Below are 23,026 nucleotides of genomic sequence, written 5' to 3' on the forward strand. Positions count from 1 at the left end.
AAATTACCAAAAAGCATGGAACTCTTGCCAAGACTGTAACAAAAACTGGAAATCAACTGGGTATAACTGGAAAACACATATAGAACACCTATAAAGCTGGCACTCATTCACAACCTCAAGTCAGTTTTCGTACCTGCTGGCCTGAAGTTTCCTTCCGTCCAAGAGACAGAAATGACAATTTGCTCTTTTCCGCCCCAGCTCCACACACACAAAACTGGGCCTTCATGCTGACTCAGTGCCAGAAAAGCCTGGCAACAAACAATACTCAGGATAGGTCTGCCATTTGTCAGGTCATATACATACTGCAACTGTGCCATAAATAAAATTAAAAAATAAAATAAATAATAAATAAATAAATAAATAAATAAATAAATAAATAAATAAATAAAATAAGTAAAGCAGCAGCACAAGGAAAATATATGTACCTGCTAGAATCACATAGATATATTTGGTTTACATTCCCCTGGGAAGATAAAAAAGAAAATCCAAAAATAAAACTGCTGGACACATTGAGGCCAAACTCTTAAAAAGTCAATCCAATCAAGTGACAGAAAGAAACCATGACAGTGTAATAAATAGGGGCTCCATACCTGAGAGGAAAGAGGAATAAGGAAAGAAGGGAGTCAGGATGTGTGGCAAAGTCAAAAGGCAGGTGGCCAACCCTCATGCTGCATGCCAAGCCTCTAGAGGAACTTGTGCGACAGCAGAGACCTGGGGAGACTGTGCTGCTCACACTGGGCACCTGCTCTGGATAAGGAGGCTGGGGACTGCCAAGTCACAATACCAGAAGCACCACCTTCCCAGACTATCAATCCTACTTGGGAGACTTAGGGTGGGAGTAAGGAGATACTTAACCAGTAAAAATCATTTATTTTTCAATTAAAACAGATACAGAAATGAACAAAAGCTCTGCCTAAAGAGACAACAGGAGATTTCGGAAAAAAAAAAAAAAAATACTTCTGGATCACTTCAGGTGATGCCTCAAGATTCCTGGAGGCATGTTTTTAATTTCCTCCTCCTCTAGGAACTGGTTTGGAATTAGTTTGGAAAGTAATGCTATAGATGAAAATACAGACTGTTAAGTACTTCTAACATTACCACCACCACCACCAAGTTGAAAAATTTGAAGCTCACTTTCTTGTCAGGTCACTTAAAATGTTCGGGCCAGAATCTTCAGGTATGTTTCACTTGTCTGGAATCAATCTCTTCTTGCAACAGGCACATCAGAGAAAGCACATGGATGACCTCAGCTATAATAAAGGGGGTGATTCTGATTAGAGCTGTCAGATGACTCACTTCTGATAAAATCACTGCTACTAATCTTCCCCTGGGCTCACATTCACTCAAGTCCTATGACACTGTGATCCTTTCCTGTATATTCTAACAGACATTTCTGCCTGGCTATAAGGGATCCTCCTTTTGGCCCATTTTCTGTTCTTATTTTTTGCATGCTAGCAAAAATCACTTGCAACTGCTCTCCATCCTGACCATCTTTTACCTCCTAGCTTTAAGCTGCTATATGGGAAAAGTACAGCAACTCCTTTACTGCTTTTGAAGGCTTCGAAGAACAATGCTATAGAATAACTGGCAGCTCTCATACAAGTAGACAGATCCATATTTGGATCTCCCCTTTGACAACGACTAGCTATGTGACTTGGACTTGACTCCTTTAAGCCTCAATTTCTTTGCATATAAAAGAAGATGACCAATACTGCTTTGTAAGAACTGCTTGTGAGGACTGAATGAGACAACATGTCTAAGACTGCTTATATACCGGATGGTAGATTAACACCAGTTCATTTGCTTTACTCCCTCCACAGTATACGCATACATGTGTCATTGTCTAGAAAGAAAACGAAATAAACACTCTTGTTTTATTAGCTATATTCTCCTAAAATCAGATTCAGAATATAGTTGTAAACAAGCAATAAATATTAAATGGCTGGATCTGAGAAAAGAAAACACTTCCCAGGCATTCTAACAGACATACATAATTGCAAGACATTCCCCTGAAAACAGGAATTCACAATTCAAATATTTATTCATTGAGAGGAACAGACTGCTCTCTAGGGCTGGGCAATGCTATGTCCCCTATTTCAGCATCACTAAAGGATGTGGTCTGATTCACAACTGTTTTATTATGAATTGCTAGAGAGCAGCCTGAATGTTTTTGAGCTGGGCGTTTAGGTTTTGGTCACTGGGCCCCAACTTTTCCTTTTATTTCTGTCTCCTTCCCTGTATGAAGCTCTAACCCAACTGTCTGAGGAACTTACTGTTTTTCAGCACATATCCTACTTTCTCCTATCTCTTCCCCGCGGCTAGCTTTGCCTCCCATGTCTGTTTTCCTTAACCAAACTGTCCTAAGTTTACGTGTATGTATATATGTGTATGCATATGTAAAAAACTTTTGGCCGAACTGAATTCTTAAAATGGCAAGCTGAAACAATTTTTCCAATTTAATTTACCAAAGGATCATATTTTGCTTTCATGCTAATAGGTACACCACAGATTTTTAACTTTAAAATTCCACTTGAAATCATTTAATCTAAAAAAATAATGCCACATCTAACAAAAGCTCCATTACTACAAAAGAGTTAGTGAAAAAATATAAAAAAGTAAATCACTTTGATACGATTCTAAAAGAAAAAAGAAAAACAATATTCTTCTCCAGGGAGATACATTCCTATCAACATTCACCAATGCATATGCACACACAACACACACACACACACACACACACACACACACACACACACACAGGTAAGTGCTTTCTTTATGACCAGGGTCTATAAATCTCAAAAAAAACACCAAGGAACAATGAAGATGGGAAAAAAGGCCTTCCCGACAGTGAACCACTAGAGGCAATAGAATTTGTATACTATGTTCTTTGGGGCTCTCTCTCTACCCACTATAAAAGGCTAAAAATAAATGTGGTGAACACACATGACAAGCCAACAGCAGCCCAAGCACTCAAGAATCAACTTGTCATCCAGATCCTGGTTTCTAAATTACTAAACCCCATTAAAAGGAACCAGAGCTCCTTACAGAGATGGCTGATCCCAGAGTCTGGTCAAGATGAGCCTGGAATATCACATTATGCCAGAAAGTAGAAGTGCTAAGAACATGATGAAGATGTGTCAGAGCACACGGGAGACAGCCTGAAAGGGGTCCCACTGGCCAAATTGGAGACAATTTGAGCATCAAAATGTACACAGAAGACTGATTAAAATTCATTGAATAAAATAAGAATCCATCAGTTCATACTGATAATAAATAAGAAGGAAAAGCTCTTCCTACAGTAGAATGTCAATTACTAAAAACAAAAGAAATACTAATTAAAAAATCATTACTTGCCAACAATTATAGTAATAACTGATTCAGGCCAGAATATTCAGTGGCTGCTAAAACTAGCAGGTGACAGTTTGAAGAGGAAAAGAATACTTACACAGTCTCAAAGGACTTTTACAGACAGCTGATTAATTTCAAAGGGGAAATGATAACTTAGCAGTGAAGAAATCTAGAAGACACCACCTTTATCAAGTGATCCAAGTTAGTATCACCATAACAGGACAACCAGATAGTATATGCATGCTGTTGTGATGCACCAAGAGGCACACAAGCTCACCTCTGGGATGTTCTACCAGAAACATAACTGAATTTAATCAGAGGAAACAAGAGACAAACCCAATTTAAAGAACATACTACCAAACAACTGGCCTACATCCGTTAACAATGTCAACATTATTAAGGACAAAAATGCTGAGGAACTACCACTTGAGATTAAAGAAGACTAAAGATTAAAGAGACATGACAGCTAAATGCACGCAATCCATGATCCTGGACTTCATTCCAAATCTGGGGGGGAAAACTGTATGAAGAATATTATTGGAGCAAGTGGCAAAATGCGAATACAGACCATTCTCCAGATAATATTCTTATATGTCGAATTTCACAAATTTGATAATTATATGGTGGTTATGGGAGAGAATATTTAGGGGGAAAGGGACAAGATATCTGCAATGAACTCTTGAATGATTGAGATATTAATCAGTATAAGGTGTATGCATAGAGAAGAGGGTGCAAACACTGCAGAATGCTAACAACTAATGAATCTAGGTGAAACATGTAGGAGAGTTCTTTATTCTTACAACTTTTCTACAAATTTGAAATTATTTCAAAGTGAAATGTTTAAAAATATCAACTTGCTTTGCCAAGGATGTGCAAAAAACTAATGAATAAATATTAAAGGAGGTTTCTAGTTCAAGATGGCAACCTGGGCCCAGGCTTCTGCTCCTCTTCTTCCCTCAATCTAAAAAATATACATACACACCCAAAATGGCAGCAAGCAGGCCTGTCACAGAACCAATTCATGCAAGTACAGAGAATGACAGAGTAATGTGTTAGTGGACTAAGAAGTGCCATGAATTTCTGGAAGACAGAGATGCTGACATGTTAGATAAAACAAAGAGGAAGGAGTCAAAGCTTGGATATTCACAGCCCCTTATGTTGTGCTCCAGTAAGTAAAGGGTGTCAAAATCAAGGTGTGAGACAGACGAATCCACCTACAGAATTCTTGAGTGACCAAAAGCAGCAGGCCCTTGTCCTGCCTCCAGGATGAAGCTGGAAAAATATTTCCTAAAAGGATGATTCTCAAACTTTACAGTGTACATAAAACTGTCTGGAGAGCCTGTCACATAGCAAGAAAATTTACCATCCAACGACTCTTCCAGAAAGAATCTGAGGATGTACGCCAACAAAACAAAACAAGGAATCCAAGGAGGAGGAAGAGGGAGCACAAGATAAAAGGGACCTAAGCTAACAGCTATCTGTAAAGAAACAGAGAGATGTGCAGCTGACTTAAAACTACAACAGCTTACAGAGATTGTCCAATGATCAGTTCATCATTCCTTCAACATTTCACTCATCATTCCCTCCATGAAATGCTTTCTTCACTTGGCTTTGGGGACACCACTCTTCCCTGATTTTTCTTCTGCCTCAAAAATTGTTTCCTCTTGACTTCTGAATGTCTGAGCCCGCCAGGGTTAAGAACTCAGATCTGTTCTCTCCCATCTATATTCACTTACATGATTTCATCACAGCTTTAAATACCATCTGCTGTGCTGACCACTCCCAAGCAGATCACTTCAACCTCTCCTAAGAACCAAACTCATAGCCTGCTCTGGACATCAAATAATCTCCCATTCACACAGCCAAAACCACCCCTGATTTCCAGCCTCCAGACCTGCTTCTCTCTGATCTTCATGATCTCAGACTGAAAGCTAGTGTTACTACTCTTTACCTCTTTGTCTACAACTTAACCCATTAGGAAGTACCATCCGTTCTACTACAAGGCACATCCTAAATGAGACCATTTCTCACCATTTCTACCACCACTCCCCTAGTCAAGCCATTGTTACTTCTCATTTAGACTATTCCATCAGCCTTTTAGGTGGTCCAGCTATTCTTCTATTCCTCACATACAGCAGCCAGAGTGGGCTTTAAATTTCTAAACAAAGGTAATAAGTAAATAAAATAAAATAAAATAAAATAAAATAAAATAAAATAAAATAAAATAAAATAAAATAAATAAAATAAAATAAAATATAAAATAAAATAAAATAAAATAAAATAAAGTAAAATAAAATAAATAAAATAAAATTCTAACCAGATTATGCCACTATCCTGATCAAACAGCATCGCGCTCTGTGAATACAATCTGGATTTCTTCCCACTGCCTCCCTCTACCTTGCCCTCCTCCTCTTCGGTGCTCTCTGCTCTAGTCAGACTGGCATTCTGCAGCTCCTTAAATATGCCAAGCTAACCTCACCCTGGTGTCTTTTCACTTGCTGGAAAACTCCTCATATACGTTACTCCTCCTTCACTTCACTTAGGTTTCTGCTCAGCCTCACTTCCTCTTAGCAGCCTATTCTGTCTTTCTTTTCCAACCTTGTGTTTTCTTTTTCTAATATGGTATTTTGTTTATTGTGCATCTCCTCCACTATAACCTAAGCTCCATATAACATACAGCTTTGTTTGCTGCTATTATCAGAAATGCCTAGAATGGTGCCAGGTACACAGTAGGAGCTTAATATATATTTGCTGAATGAAAGGAAGAAAAGAAGGGAGGGTGGGAGAAAAGGGATGGAAGGGAGGAAACCAACGGTTCATATTAGAACAGAAGTCAGAGGATTCCAAGAATATCTTTAAGAAGAAACTGATTTGCCTTTTTAAAAAATAGGATGATAGAAAGGTTAAATGGTCTGCAATAGAAAGTAAAAGCATATTATTATATTTTTTAAAATAGCAATTATAATACCCTGTCTCCTTTACTTTCCACCTCCCAAATTTTTGTTGTTTGTGGTAATACTTATCTCTCCAGTGGCACAGACTTAATACAGGATCATACCTACTTCTTTACAAATGGAAACGTTCTACTTAAAGATTCACAGTACTGGGATCCCTGGGTGGCGCAGCGGTTTAGCGCCTGCCTTTGACCCAGGGCGCGATCCTGGAGACCCGGGATCGAATCCCACGTCGGGCTCCCGGTGCATGGAGCCTGCTTCTCTCTCTGCCTGTGTCTCTGCCTCTCTCTCTCTGTGTCTATCATGAATAAATGAATAAAAATTAAAAAAAAAAAAAAAAAAAAAGATTCACAGTACTATACATGCTGTTTTTACAGTTTTAATAGAGCCAGGATTATAAAACTCAAAGACCAACAAGGGCTGGGCAGGAAATATAATGGATGAAATGGGCCAGGTGAAGACTATGATGAATGGAGGAACATGGGCTCCATTGAAGGAGAAAGCTATTATTCTCATCTAGTGAGTGCACCTAAGGGAATATGTGCCAAGTGTCGGAGTCATCTGTTTTTAAGAGAACCTAATACCTGGATTTTTGTGTGAAATCTCTTCCCAATTATGAAAAATTACCAACTGATGAAAAAACAACATACTATCTGAACCAAATCAAATAAACTATGGGCTGGATATGACCCAGGAACACTCTGTCTTACATCTCTGCTATAGGCAGAGCTCAGACCAAATTAGAACTAGTAAATACAAGTGTAAATGCTATAAACCTCAACAATACATAAATAACAGATCAAGAAGTAAAGGTATATGTATACTATATAAAGGTTATGATGTAAAATTTACCAATAGAAGAACTAAAAATAACATGAATGACACATAATGTAACAGCTTGTGAAGTGAACTAAAGAAATTTCATATATTTCATAGTAAAAGCAGCAACAGAGACTGTTTAAAATGGGTAAATCGAAATTAAGAAATACAGTTTAGCACCCGTTATTCTCAGATAGAGAGATAACCAGAAGAACTAGGAAAATGGACAGTGGAACTGGGACCAGGAGCTGACTATTCCTCTCACTCATATCTTATACTATTTGAATTTCATTATGATATCATATACTTTAATGTTTAAGGTTTAACATTTTCATTACTATTCACATATAGTTCCATAACAACAAATTTTTATCTATGTATTTATTTTTTAACAACAAATTTTTAAAGTTTAAATTCAAGGCTCATTAAAAGATGGGCAATTACAGGGGCACCTGGATGGCTCAGCTTAGCATAGTCTGCTTATCCCTCTACTTCTGCTCCTTCCCCAGCTCATGCGCATGCTCTCTTTCTCAAATAAATAAATAAAATAAAATCTTAAAAAAAAAAGAGAGATTGGCAATTATGGTTTCAATGCCATAGCGGGGGGAGGGGGGCATCAAGATTAAACTATGTTTAATATAAGTATCTAGTTTCACAACTTTTTTAAAGATTTTATTTTTATTTATTCATGTCAGATGCAGAGAGAGAGAGGTAGACATAGGCAGAGGGTGAAGCAGGCTCCCCATGTGGGACTGTATCCCAGGACCCCGAGATCACAACCTGAGCCAAAGGCAGATGCTCAACTGCTGAGCCACCCAGGTGCCTCTAGCTTCACAACTTCTAACATAATACATAATTAATGAAAAATAGATTCAAAGGCTTTAAAATTAATAGAAAGGTATCTGCTAAGGTTCTATAGAAGAGAAAGGAAAAAAAAGAATCTAAGAAATTCTTCCTTACTAAAAACTTCCTTACTAATTCCAGTACTCTGCCCCACACTTTGATAAAAAAAAAAAAACACATACCAAATTAATAACCTTTTATAATTGGGACACCTGGTGGCTCAGTGGTTGAGCATCTGCCTTCGGCTCAGAGTGTGATCCTGGAGTCCCGGGATCGAGTCCCACATCGGCTCCCTGTCTCACATCGGCTCCCTCTGCCTATGTCTCTGCCTTTCTCTCTCTGTGTCTCTCATGAATAAATAAAATCTGTAAAAAAAATTTTTTTAATGACTTTTTATAACTTAGTCCAAATGTATTTTATCTTTCAGATATTATTTGACATTCTTGATATGACTATGGACATTTCCTGATTTCAGTACAAATGAAGTTTCCTTTTCTGTTCTTTTGGTACTACTCATTTCTGATGGTTTTGAGGATGAGAAAAACAAAAATATGTACTTTATCTGTCATGATTTCTGGACTCCAGACAGACTGGCCCCAACAGAAAGGGAGGCAGAGAAAGTCACCATAGGCCTCTATTACTATTACACTGCAGGTGTTCAGAGCTTCAGCAAAATCTGAGTAAAAGTTATTAAGAAAGAGAATTGATAACAGTTGCTGACTCAAAGAAATTGAGAGAGATAATTTGTGGACGTGAAATCCAGGAAAGAAAGGAGAAAGTAGTCAAGAGTATAGGTTAAGGCATGTCATTTATAATTCTGTATACATTCCTCCTCCCACATGACAGGTACTTGGAAGATTTGGTGGATTAAAGATTTACTAATGAGCATGAATAGGTCCTGTGAGTTAATATGGACATGGGAAACTAACAGTACAGGTTCAGAGCACAGAACTTGAAAATAAAGACCAAAGACCAGTAAGGCTTTCATGTAAAAACCAAAAACAAGATTATTACTCAAAGTCTACTCTTCAGGAAGCTGATCTTAACTGCTCTCACACATTTTATCACCATGGCACTAATTCAGGTGAGGAGAACTGACAAGTCTCTTTTAAAACTCTCTTTAAGACTTGAATAGCAGTTACTGATGAACTATTTAGGAGAAGCAAGGTTAGTCTTTAGTGGGTGGTTTTATATACTCTAGTGTAGTGCAGGATTGTTGTATAGAAAAGATACATCAAAATATATATACATATATGTATGTTTCATTCTCAATTAATTTCAAATATAGAATTTATAAGATTAGTACAAAGAACACCTGTGTGCCCTTCACAGCTTCACCAACTGTTACCACTTGGCCCAATACGCTTTATTACTCTCTTTTCCTCTATTTTTCTTTTCCATAAACCCTTCGAAAATAAGTCATAGACACATCCTCTAGGATGTATTTCCTAAGAGTAAAGACATTCACTTATATAATCACAGTATGATTATCAAAATCAATAAACTTAACAGACTGAAAACATACAGTGATCTAATCTACGTATCTCAAATGTTGCCAACTGTCCAATAATGTCCTCTTTCATCACGTTTCTATTCTGATCTAGGATCTGACCTCAGATCACACAATGAATTTTGTTTTCAGGACTCTTTAGTCTCCATTTATCCAAGGTAGTTTCTCAGCCTTTGTCTTTTATGATGCTAACATTTTGGAAGAGTACAAGGCAGCTGTTTCACAGAATGACCCTCAGTGGGGTTTGCCTGGTATTTCTGCATGGTGAGATTCAATGTTATGCTTTTTGGCAGAAATATCACAGAAGTGATCCTGTATTCTTCTCAGGGCATCCCACCAGGAAGTACAGCTTATCAGTAATGCCATTACTAACAGTATTAATCTTGATCACTTGGTTAACGACAGTTTCTCCACGTACAGTTACCATTTCTTGCTTTGTTATTAATAAGTAATCTGTGGGGGATCCCTGGGTGGCTCAGCGGTTTAGCGCCTGCCTTTGGCCCAGGGCACGATCCTGGTGTCTTGGGATCGAGTCCCGCATCAGGCTCCCAGCATGGAGCCTGCTTCTCCCTCCTCCTGTGTCTCTGCCTCTCTCTCTCTATGTCTATCATAAATAATAAATAAATAAATCTTTAAAAAAAATAAGTAATCTGTGGAGAGACTTTTAACTATATAAACTTCCTCTTTCCCATAAAACTTGCATCACTAGTTTTAGCATCCACTGATGATTCTTGCCTGAATCCCTTATTGCCATGATGATCGCAAAATGATTTTTTTAAGGTTTTATTTATTTATTCATGAGAGACACAGAGAGAGGCAGAGACAGGCAGAAAAGGAGAAGCAGGCTCCCCACAAGGAGCCTGATGTGGGACTTGATCCCAGGCCCTGGGATCATGCCCTGAGCCAAAGGCAGACGCTCAACCACTTAGCCACCCAGGTGTCCCAAAATGATTTTTTCTAACTCTTTCATTCTTATAAATTTATTAGTTGGCATTCTACACAGTAAGCCGAAGTTTTTCCTTACACTCATGTATTTATTTATGAATTAGAAGTAAGGATTCGCGGCAGCCCGGGTGGCTCAGCGGTTTGGCGCCGCCTTCAACCCAGGGCCTGATCCTGGAGACCTGGGATCGAGTCTCACATCAGGCTCCCTGCTGGGAGGGAGCCTGCTTCTCTCTCTGTCTCTCATGAATAAATAAATAAAATCTTAAAAAAAAAAAAAAAAAAGAAGAAGGATTCGTATTCAACTCAATAGGTCTATAGTCAATTATATTATACCAAATAGCTCCAGACACAGTAAGGTGGAACTCCTGCAAGTTGATGTCTATGTCCTTTTGACAAGTCCCCACCATTTGAGCACTTCTTGCTTTCTGGCACAAGATGTTCCATTTTGTACTTTCCCTGTACCACCCCTGGAATCAGGCACTTCCTCACATGCCCAGTTCTTCTAGTAGGAGTTGCTTTTTTTAGAAACAAGATCTGGTCTTAAGGTATTGCTCACTGCTAAACTGCATATCACTGCTTCTAGGCCCACTGAGCAGAAAGAACTGGCAGATACATAATATTTTGTGTAAGTTCTATTTTTAAAAATTATATCCAATTTAAGAAAAACAATATACTTTCTACTACACAGTAAGCTTTCAATTTTATGAAAGCAAAGCACACATAAAACAAACTTGATCAGGCAGCCCGGGTGGCTCAGCAGTTTAGTGTCTGCCTTCAGCCCAGGGCGTGATCCTGGAGTCCTGGGATCAAGTCCCATGTCGGGCTCCCCGCATGGAGCCTGATTCTCCCTCTGCCTGTGTTTCTGCCTCTCTTTTTCTCTGTTTCTCTCATGAATAAATAAATAAAATCTTTAAAAAAAAAAAAAACTTGATCACTTAATGTTTAAAGGTCAAAGTCAGGGGGGCACCCAGGTAGCTGGGTTTAGCATCTGCCTTTGGCTCAGGTGATGGTCCCAGAGTCCTGGGATTGAGTCCCGCATCGGGCTCCCTGCTTAGTGGGGAGTCTGCTTCTCCTTCTCCCTCTGCCCCTCTCCAGGCCTGCCCACATACATGCGCTCTCTCTCTCTCTCAAATAAATAAATAAAATCTTTAAAAAAAAAGAGTCAAAGTCAGAAGAATCTCTTTTCCAATGGTAAGAGTAAAGAGGATTTAACAAAGATCAAGAATAACTCATTTTTTAAAAATAAGAAACTATAGGAAGCTTTAAGCAATTTTTTTCTTCTAATGTAACAGAAAATACTAAAATTAAATTAGCAAATTGATCAGAGGAGAGAAATTAATCTGCTTCAAATTCTGACTCCTTTGCCATTCTTGCCCTCCCATAAGAACTTCTGGAATATTCTGAGGTTGTGAGAACCAATGTGAACACCCTGGATACTTACTCATCAAGTGGGACAGAACATACCCTAAAGTTTTGGGTTTTTTTTTTCCTAAATCTGTTTCTCAGGTCATTCAGTTTTATCACAGACTCTTAAGTAATCATATAACCTAATCAATATTTATTAAATATAGAGCTGAGCTAGGTGTTCCCTCCAAATACATCTCTTTGACCTACAGGAAGTCCTTCAATCCCTCTTTACTAACTGTATCACCTCTTCCTCCTCACTCCACTTGGTTCCCCACCCTGTACAGAACTCACAGCATCACTGTATCAATTCAGCTACCCTCTAGATGCAATTCTCAATTTTCCCAGGATCCTGAGATGATGACCTGAGCTAAAGGCAGATGCTTAACCAACTGAACCACCACCCAGGCACCCCAAAACCTTTGTTTAAAAAAAAACAAAAACTCAAGCGTGTAAAAGAAAAGCCATTCCTCCCACTTTTTCACTCACTGCCATCTAAATGTCCTCACCCAAAGAGTTAATTTGTGGTTATGCTTTCCTGTATTCCTTTATCATCCTCACTCCAGTTGCTTGAGTTTGGCCCTGTATCTGTTCTCATATGGACCACTGCAGTAATGTCCCATTCATTTCCTCATCTCTCACTTCTCTCTCACACCCCTTCCTTACCTACCTCTACCTCTCTACACGGTGCTGTCAGAATACTCTTTATAAAACCCAAAACAAATGTCTCCCATGCTTAAAAAAAAATGTATGACTTCTTACTATCTAAAAATTAAAATCCAAACCTTCATGGACTACAAAGCCCTTTACTATCTGGCCCCTGTCCTACCTATCATAGAAATCCTCATCTACTTTGAGGCATCCATACTTTTTTGTACTCTCAGCTCCAATCTTTATCAATGATACCTGAATTCCATTATGCTGTTAATCACAAACATCCTGTGCTTACACTGCTACATCTTTTGGAATTCCCATGCTCCCCTCCTGACTCAGTTTACTCTTTTTGCTCCTCATTTTCAAAAATTTTAATTCCAGTATAGTTGACAGTATTACATTAGATTCAAGTGTACGCTATGGTTGTTCTTTGATTCAGTTTAGTCTTGACTCATCTGTCAAGATCTAGCTCAAAAATAACTTCCTTGTTAAGTCTTCCCAACCCACACCAATAGAGTTGGTCAGTCCTCTTATGATACCCCTTCATCTATGTATTTATCTCTAGTACAGCATATCACACTTAAGAGTGATTAACTGATAATAAGTCTGTCTCCCTTTTTTATATTTTTTTTATTTTTTTAAGATTTTATTTATTTATTCATGAGAGACAGAGAGAGAGAGAAAGAGAGAGAGAAAGAGAGGCAGAGACACAGGCAGAGGGAGAAAAAGGCTTCATGCAGGGAGCCCAACATGGGACTCGATCCTGGGTGTCCAGGATCAGGCCCTGGGCCAAAGGCGGTGCTAAACCGCTGAGCCACCAGGGCTGCCCCCCGCCCTTTTTTTGTTTTTGTTTTGTTTTTTTTTTCTCCCTTTCTCAACTGTGAGCTCCTTTAAGTCAGTGTTTGCTTTTTAATGCATCAGTATATCCCCTCTGCCTATTATTCCAACAACAGGTGTTCAATAAATAAAATTAAAAAGTAGAATACAGAATGAAATTATAATCTCATACAAACAACATAAGCCTGAATGTTAAAACATGTCCCTACCTGGTAACTAACTGTTTTCTTTCCATCACTTCCAGTCTGAGGTAAGGTCAACGGTCCAGATACTATCCAGACATCTTCAAACCTCTCTGTCAGTTCTCGACAGTACATTTCTATTCTGAAAAACAAAGTAAAAAATGGTGTGATATTCTCACAAACATAAATGCAGAAAAGAAGCAAACCATATCAAATCCCTATGAAAGATACAGGGAATGCTGAATTTGACAAATGAATGTGAACAAGATAATATTGCACAAAACATTATAACCATATAAACAATTATTTTCCCAGTTCTTTGCTGCACAAGAAAACTTAAAAATTATACATACAACCAGCTACATTATCCCATGTGTGCATTCAATATACATTTTAGAACTGAAATTCTGTTTCATCTTCTCCCTTATCTTTCTATTCTGTAGTTCTCAAACTTTTCTCAAGAGTTACATACCACTTCAACAAGTTGATACATCTTATTTAACCATTTCTATTGTAAGGCAATTAGGTTTATACTAACATTTCCTATATGATGCAACACTCCTTAGGATAAATTTCAAGGGCCAGAATTACTTACTGATTATACTTTAATAACATTTGATTATACGCAAAAGCAATATTTTAAGGGTATTGCACCAATTTACTCTATAAACTCCAAAATACGACACCAGTTTCACAGCAATCTTTACAGTACCGGAATTTATCATTTAAAAATGGTTTTGCTGGGGGATCCCTGGGTGGCGCAGCGGTTTGGCGCCTGCCTTTGGCCCAGGGCGCGATCCTGGAGACCCGGGATCGAATCCCACATCGGGCCCCCAGTGCATGGAGCCTGCTTCTCCCTCTGCCTGTGTCTCTGCCTCTCTCTCTCTCTCTCTGTGACTATCATGAATAAATAAATAAAAATCTTTAAAAAAAAAATAAAATAAAAATGGTTTTGCTGGGACGCATGGGTGGCTCAGCGGCTGAGCATCTGCCTTTGGCTCAGGGCGTGATCCTGGGATCCAGGATCAAGTCCCGCATCGGGCTCCCTGCATGGAGCCTGCTTCTTCCTCTGCCTGTGTCTCTGCCTCTCTCTCTGTGTGTCTCTCATGAACGAATAAATAAAATCTTTAAAAAAAAATGGTTTTGCTAATTTACTAGATAAAAATGGCAAGTAGGTTTAACATGTACTTTCTTATACTGCAGATGGGAGAGATTTATGAGAGATAACAATGAATGTTATCATCCCTCAACTTCCTTATCTGAAAAGTAAAATCAACAGTACTGTAACTCACAGCATATATGCCTAATTATAAGGTAAATTACCCTCCCAAAAATATATTCCTTGGGAAAGGAAAATTTTGGTGTTTTTTTTTTTTTTTGAAGATTTATTTATTTATTCATGAGAGACAGACTTAAAAAGAGAGACAGAGACACAGGCAGAGAGAGAAGCAGGCTCCTCACAGGGAGCCCAATGCGGGACTCGATCCCAGATCCCGGGATCATGACCTGAGCCGAAGGCAGGCGCCCAACAGCTGAGCTACCCAGGTGTCCCAAGAAAGGAAAATGTTAAATGTTTCCACAGGTATGCGACCAGACAAAATAAAGAGGAAACTACATAAGACAAAAATCCCAGATCCTCAACAAATAATCTGCAAGGTTAAAAAAAAAACAGAAACAAAAACAAAAACTAAAACAAAACAGGAAGAGAAACTACCTACAGATTTTTTTTAAAGATTTTTTTATTTATTTATTCACTCATGAGAGACACAGAGAGAGAGGCAGAGACATAGGCAGAGGGAGAAGCAGGTTCCATGCAGGGGGGCTGACACAGGACTCGATCCCGGGACTCCAGGATCACACCCTGAGCCAAAGGCAGATGCTCAACCACTGAGCCACCCAGGCATCCTCACCTATAGATTTTTAAAAGTACTAAAAAAAACATATCTATGTGTGGTCCTTGTTCAAATTCTGATTCAAACCAATCAACCAGAAAAAAAAAAAAATTAAGGGCGATCAGAGAAATTGGAACACTAAGTTGTAAAATTGGCAATAAGGCATTACTGTTTAATTTTTTAGAGGCAATAATCATGCTTTGTTTCTATTTTTAAAAACTCTTCATCTTCTAAAAATATGTTAAAACATTTATAGATAAAATAACTTAGCTATCACCTGCTTAAAATAATGAGTGGGGGAAGAGAGGGTATGTAGACAAAACAAATGTGTAGCCATGACTGACAACTGTTCATCTTGAGTGTGGGTGCTTTCTTAATTATTTTAAACCACAAAGTAGTTTGAGGAAAATGTAATAGCCTAAAACAATCTCAATCAGTGCTAGTTTTAGATGCTTAAAGAGATCCCTGACAGAACTCGTTAGAAGTGTCAAGAAACTTGCAAAAAAGCCCACATGATTTTATAGTTATAGATTTTATCAAAAACTGGTTAACAGTTATGTTTAACTGTACCAAAACTTTTTTTTTTTTTTTTTTAAAGGCTCAGCAACTCTTGAAATACAAGTAGAAAAAAAGATGGTGTCCTCTGGACATACACAAAAATCTCTTCCTCAGTACAATATTTTGAGCAGTTTGACTTGACTTCTGGCCGGTGGCAAATAGGATCAATATGCCTGGCTGTTTTGAAGTCTGTACTCCCACAGACAACTGAACTCCCAACACACAGCAAAGTACTTACCTTCAGTAGTGCTAGCTTTTGATAAAAAAAGAGAAACAGTTAATGAGTACACTAGTACATTCTCCTGGCACATCATTCATCGCCCACAGAATCACATTTTAAAACTCTCACCACTCACCTGTTCCAATATCCAGCATTATTATCAAAATTCTGAGGTACAATATTAGAAAGATAAAAAGTTTCAGCCATGGCTTTCTGTGAAAAGAAATAAAAATAGTAACCTGCAAAGTAATGCCTTCCCCTTTGAGATTTTAGAGACATAGAAGGCCAGTTCCTTATATGTGAGCTCTAGGCAATTACAATGACTACTTGTTTAAATAAATGGAAGTCACAGCTATTCCAGGTCAGAAAGCTCAATAACGATTATTCAAAAAAGGGATATAAAAAAGTAGTTTGGTGTGCCAGCTTTCTTTGCACTTCTTAAAATTCAAACCTGTAATGCAGACTCTACGAAAAAGTTTCTATTATAAGGCTAAAGGATAAATTCTGGCTTTCAGCCTCTGGCAAAGAGTTTCTCCACAAAGGTCAACTTATAGAAAATTTATTTAAGGAATACAATACAAACATATTAGTTCAAAAGTGGCAGAGAAGAATCCTTTGTTCTTCTCAATCTCTGGCCACTGTGTTCATTCATTTCACACTCCTGACCCATAAATACCAGGCTGTCACTATCACTTCCTTCTACTGAACTGTATTAACTACCAATGCCATCAATTATCTTCTCTTCAAGCAGTGGTTCTCAACCTTGAATGCACACTGGAATAACCCAGGAAACTTTAAAATATTGGTGTCTAGGTTCCACTCCTTAGAGTTTCTGATTTAATTGCTCTAGGTCTGGGCATCAGGATTTTTTGAAACATCCCTGGGTGATTATAATGAGTATCTGAGGTTAAAAACCACTACCTTAATGACAATAATCACCAACGATTGATGCAATAAATATCCATGTCATAAAAGATATTTCTCTCCTTTTTATTGGCAGATAACTTACCCTAAGGTAAAGGAGATTAGAGAGACAGGACAACTTAGTATATAATTCATGACTGAATACTGAATCAAAAAAAAAGCTGTAAAGAACACAATTGTGACAATTTGGCAAACCTGAGTATGAACTGTATATCAAAGATTACTGTACAAATATTCAAAAATACATATACACACACTTCTTGGTATGATAGTCTTGTCATATATACCAATATTGTCATTCTTAGACGACACAATATTCTGAGTAATCTATTTAGGAATAAAGTGTTATGATGTTTACAACTTACTGTTGATGGTTAAAAAAGATTTTTCATATACATACATACATATGTACGTATATACAAAGAAAACATATCAAAATGGGTTTGCTGGGGCGTCTCGGTGGCTCAGTAGGTTAAGCATCCAATTCTTGACTCTGGCTCAGGTTGTGATCTCAGGGTCATGGGATTGAGGCCTGCATCAGGCTTCACACTAAGTGTAGAGTCTGCTTAGGATTCTCTCTCTCAGGACACCTGGGTGGCTCAGCGGTTAAGCATCTGCCTTTGGCTCAGGGTGTGATCCTGGAGTCCCGGGATTGAGTCCTATATCAGACTCCCTGCATGGAGCCTGCTTCTCCCTCTGCCTATGTCTCTGCCTCTCTCTGTGTCTCTCATGAATAAATAAACAAATAAATCTTTAAAAAAAAAAAAAAGATTCTCTCTTTCCCTGCTCCTTCCCCCTTCCTAAAAAAAAGTGTTTGCTGTACTATCTTTTCAATTTTTCTATAGACAAAAATGTTTTTTCTGTACTCTCAACCCTTCTACAGGGTTGAAATTTTTGAAATTTTTGAAATTTTTCAAAATAAAAATGAATATATAATTAGCTCCTCAGAGCTCTCCAGTTCTCTTTTACATATAGCATTTAGCTTTACTTTTTCAACTTGTTTAAGAATATCTCATTATCTGAGCAAAAAAAGGAATTACGTCAGAAAGGAAAATACAAAATAAGAGTAGTAATTCTCAAATTTTAAGGTTTGACTCCTATGCTTTTAATGCCCAAGTCCTATGGTATACAGACTATCAGCCCCACATTCCCATCCTTCCCAAAATATATACCTACAGATGAAAATTTGTTATTTCCTGCTGGAGCCATGTGTCCTCGTGACCACCCGCTCCCAATATAGTCTTCATTGAAGGCACTGAAGGTTGGTGGGATGTTGGGATCAGGCTTGAACTTACAATGTTTTCTGTTGGCATCACCTGAAGAAAAACACACAAAATGGTAAGTTATCAGTGGACAAATATCCCTCAAGATTTTCTAAGCAAGGCAAGCTGTTTGCTGCTGGCTAGTATCTCTCTGAGCAGCTAGTACTTAGTGATTGAATGCATGTCTCAAGTTCCTGGGATAGTTCAGATACCTCATCTGAATTTAGCAAGGACTAGTCTAGGAAAGAATGCTTTTCATACAGTGTAGCTATCTCATATACTTCTGTTTCTAGTCTTTCCAATTAAAGGCAAAAAAATCCTCTGGATAGTATTTAAGTAAAAACAATGACCAATTAAATAGCTGAACTATATAAAAAGCTTACCTACATAATAAATTCTTGCTTTTTAAAAAGACCCTCATGTATCATATTTTGTGCAAATACATTTGACAAGTTTTTATGTACTAAAATAATGGATATATATATAGTCATGAAACAATTTGTTCTGGGCAAGCAGAGCCTATGGAAGGGGGAGAGTGTCTGTGATATCTTGCTTGCTGCCTCCTAAGCCATGACAAAACATTTAGGTTATGAATTCAATTCAGAAATTCCTAAAACAAAATATCTGAGTAACATATGGGAAGGAAAAAAAATCTCAATTTTATTTATATTCTGACACCTCCAGAATAGTTTGCCACAGTGGACTTGAGAAAATCCCAATACTACATTTTCCACTGTCATTAGGCCACATCTTGTAAAATTACAGAAATGATAGGAATAAACAGAACACAGGCTGCTTCTCAAAAAGTTTTAAATGGAGACCAATGAAGTTACTGATTCCAATGTCATCTCATTCAGCCAGAAAAATTTCAAATGATCAGATCCCAAGACAGAATAAATGATCTGATACCTAGCTTTTTAGAACCACTTTGTAAAGAAAAAAAAATAAAAGAACTATTAGTGAACTTCTCTTACATATTATTATCACTGGAATCACTTCCTTATATGCCTGGTTATCTCTGCCTGGTGCTCACTGCCTTTGAAAATTCATCTGTGGGATAAAGATCTCTTCATTGAGGTAAATGTAAATTTGTTTCTATTAGGTTATCTGGAGGCACAGCCAGTGGAGGACCATGTTATACCAATTTCACGGCTTAAGGACTTGATCTATACAGGCTCCATGGCTTTGGGCTATAAGTCTACATGATAGCCAGTCTGTGGCCTCCACTTCTCTGGAACAAACTTTTTATTTTCCTTTCGACCCTTTCAGCTCAGTGCCAAGAAAACCTTCCACATGGTCTCCTATGGTAAGCAGGCAGGTTAGTTCTAGCCTCCCCTTCCTCCCCACAGGGTACAGCCCTTTGGAGTTCTAGGCTAATGTGGGGAGGGTCTCCTATAAGATAATCTACCGTAGAGGAGTCTTATGACTCATGTTCGGTCTCCCTCACCCTGCAAAGGTGCAGAATCAAAAGCAATGTGGTTTTGGTTTACCAAGACCACTCTTACCTCTCTGGATTCTGGCTTTCCCTTAGACATTGGCTTGGCAATTCACCACAATCATGCTGACTCTTTTTTTAAGTGATTTTTTTTCCTACATACTTCTTACATACTACTACTAACATTTCTTCTTGTTTTTAGCAGTTAGTCTGAGTAATCTAGTCTGTCATTACTGAAAACAAAGACTTTTTATACTAAAATAAAGTACGGACATCTAGGTGGTTCAGCAGTTGAGCATCTGCCTTTGGCTCAGGTCTGCCTTTGCCTGGGATCAGGTCCCGCACTGGGCCCCTACAGGGAGCCTGCTCCTCCCTCTGCCCATGTCTCTGCATCTGTGTGTCTCTCATGAATAAATAAGTAAAATCTTAAAAAAAAAAAAAAAAAAACTAAAATCAAGTAAATCTCAAATATACTGCTTCCTGTTTTCAAGGTACACAGCCCACAGGATTTACAATGTGAAATACAGTGTTTTCTTATATGCCTCTGAAAATGGTAATTTAATAGCAGAATAAAATTAGTAAAGCTGAAATTCCTTACATCTTGGAAAAAGTTTTGTATTTAAAGGCCTAATGAATTTCATTAGGCTTGAGACTAAATCGAGTTTCTCTTGATATAAGTTTATAATCAACTCTCAACTGCTATGATGAAGTTTCCAACTACATCAGTTTCCTTCTAGCAGCAAGCAAAATCCAGGCCTTACAGCAAACTGAAAGGCAAATAAAATATGAATAAAACACTATGAAAAAGGTAACACTTTATCTCATAAAATACCCCCACAAATCAATTCAAAAAACAATATCCCAATTGAAAATGGTAAAAATAACTCACAAAGAATAATTCACAAAATATTAACTTTCATTGGTAACCAATAAATGAAAATAAAATCGGCTATTAAATTGGTAATCCTTATTATGAGTGAAAGGCAAGACAAGTAGTTAACAGTTTAAGGAAAGTAGAATAACATACATAAAAATCAACTTAACATTAAACGTCAAAGTCTGATCACCTTAATTACAGGAATCCACCAAGACATAAAAACATATAAAAAATACAACCAGGAACAGATTTACATGCCTGCCGACCTCTCCAGTCTTATTTCACAGGTTCTCCCTTGCTCTGGCCACTCTGGCCTTCTTTTAGTTCCCTAAAGGAACCAAAACTCTTCACACTGGGGCCTTCAGAGATGCAGCTGTGCTTTTCTTTCTGTGTGGAATGCTCTTGTCCACAATCCAAGGACCACTCAACTCCTGTGCCCAGGTAACAGCCATCCACCCTCCAAGCCACTTTCTTGGAGAAGCCTTGCTAATCAAAATCAGGTTCTCCTACATCATCGCTCATCACATTCTTTACTGTTCCCTATTTATACTAACCCAACTTGCAATCACTTGTCCTTTAGAACAGTTATTACCAATAATAATTATACATTCATGATTATTTGTTTGATAGGTCAACCCACACCCCACATACCTCAAAGTGCCAAGACCATAGAGACTATCTGCTCTGGTCCCAACGCTCAACACAGTGCCAGACATGTGGCAGGCATTTTTAAATTATTTGTGGAGATTAATGAACAAATAGTGCTAGTTGTAGTAATATTTAGGACAGAGCCTCCAACTCATATGTCGAGATATTGATTGATCCTCTCAGCCCCTTAGAAAGCTGGGAAGTCTGGAGCTCCTTGGCTACCAAGTAGGTCCATTTATCTAAGTGAGCTAACATACATCATCATTTTCTTTTTCTTTTTTTTTTTTTTACATCATCATTTTCTAAAGGTGCTGTAATGTGAAAAAGGTTGAATCAATAATCCTTCTTGTTCTAAATTTGGAAATACCTTTCATCAATGCCTTTACTTCTAACCACCTACCCATTATCTTGCTTTTGGATATATGTTCAAGAACCCATCTGGGCACCCGCTTTGACTGATCATAAGACAAGGCATGATTAGTGTAATGCCTAGTCTCTGTTCCAGTTAAAGGGACTCCAAATTGTTCCAAGAGAGACTTTTCTGCAGAACCTAAAAATGAAAATGGGGAGAGGGAGACAAAAATAACAAATAATTAGTAACTCTTACTAGAAACAAAAAACTCAGTAAAGGGAGAGGGGTCAGACTTACAAAGGACTGGCTCAAAAGTCTAATCCATCAGATCTCATTTTGCAATTATTTCCAAGGCAGAGAAAAGAGATAGCAGGCTTTGCTTACAATCAGTCATGTAGTTTTAACAAAATAAACTGCAGCTATCCCATTAACTTTCTTTTTTTAAGATTTTATTTATTTATTTATTCATGAAAGCCACAGAGAAAGAGAGGCAGAGACACAGGCAGAGGGAGAAGCAGGCTCCATGCAGGGAGCCCGATGTGGGACTCGATCCCGGGACTTCAGGATCACGCCCTGGGCCAAAGGCAGGTGCTAAACCACTGAGCCACCCAGGGATTCCCCCCATTAACTTTTAAATAAGGACCTGATCTTACTGGTCTTTCACATCAAATGTCCAAATCTCTGCCCCACAAAGTACCATGTATTCAACAAAAGCAGCAAAAGAAAAACCCATCATTACTAGTCACTGATATGATTTAATGGGAGAAAGCCTACCTCCTCATTACATTTTAAGACAGTGTGGGGACAAAACACAGCCTTTTATAAACATTTTATTTTTTAAAGGTTTTATTTATTTATTCATGATAGACAGAGAGAGAGAGAGAGAGGGGCAGAGACACAGGCAGAGGGAGAAGCAGGCTCCATGCCAGGAGCACGACATGGGACTTGATCCCGGGATTCCAGGATCACACCCTGGGCCGAAGGCAGGCGCCAAACCGCTGAGCCACCCAGGGATCCCCTATAAATATTTTAAAAGACTATCATCCATCGTTCTGGAACTGAAGAAGAGATGTGCACTGCAGCAAAATAGTAAAACTGGTCTTACTTTTCCTAGTGGGAGAAACCAAGCACACATTTAACAAGGAATCGGCTTCAAAATAATCCTCTCTTGATCCCTTCTCCAGGTCTTCAACCTACCCCAGTAGTTCTCTTGCTAGATGCGAAGTATCAGAAGGAGCAAGAAAAATCTGCATGTCAGGGAAAGTTAAAAAATGAGCATGAGCTTATTTTCATTGTTAAATATAAGGTACCCCTGGTAGCGTGAGGATTTATATACTTTGGAGAAGGGCTAGTAGGTGTGAA

General features: G+C 38.2%; 1 protein-coding gene and 1 long non-coding RNA gene across 4 annotated transcripts in view; both read right to left on the reverse strand.

Annotated features, from left to right (window-relative positions):
• EXOG (exo/endonuclease G) overlaps positions 1-23,026 on the reverse strand; it is a 28,603-nt gene that overhangs the window by 4,454 nt on the left and 1,123 nt on the right. Inside the window, exons 2-5 of one of the 2 annotated variants that reach the window (XM_072793314.1) lie at positions 21,713-21,862; positions 18,267-18,406; positions 16,303-16,379; positions 13,524-13,638 (exon numbers count right to left, since the gene is read on the reverse strand). In XM_072793314.1, coding sequence (XP_072649415.1) covers positions 13,524-13,638; positions 16,303-16,379; positions 18,267-18,406; positions 21,713-21,862 — 482 coding nt within the window. The remainder of the gene's footprint in view (positions 1-13,523; positions 13,639-16,302; positions 16,380-18,266; positions 18,407-21,712; positions 21,863-23,026) is intronic. The other variant, XM_072793315.1, reaches the window with a different exon arrangement.
• Positions 171-6,543, reverse strand: LOC140614246 (uncharacterized). 2 transcript variants are annotated; one of them, XR_012015151.1, is made up of 4 exons: positions 6,407-6,543; positions 1,135-1,250; positions 426-463; positions 171-308 (listed from the first exon to the last, which is right to left on the reverse strand). It is a non-coding gene; the product is annotated as an uncharacterized lncRNA (long non-coding RNA). The 2 variants fall into 2 exon arrangements; XR_012015152.1 differs by having other exon boundaries at positions 6,411-6,538.

The sequence above is a fragment of the Canis lupus genome, chromosome 22 (assembly GCF_048164855.1).
Source record: "Canis lupus baileyi chromosome 22, mCanLup2.hap1, whole genome shotgun sequence".
Lineage (NCBI taxonomy): Eukaryota > Metazoa > Chordata > Mammalia > Carnivora > Canidae > Canis > Canis lupus.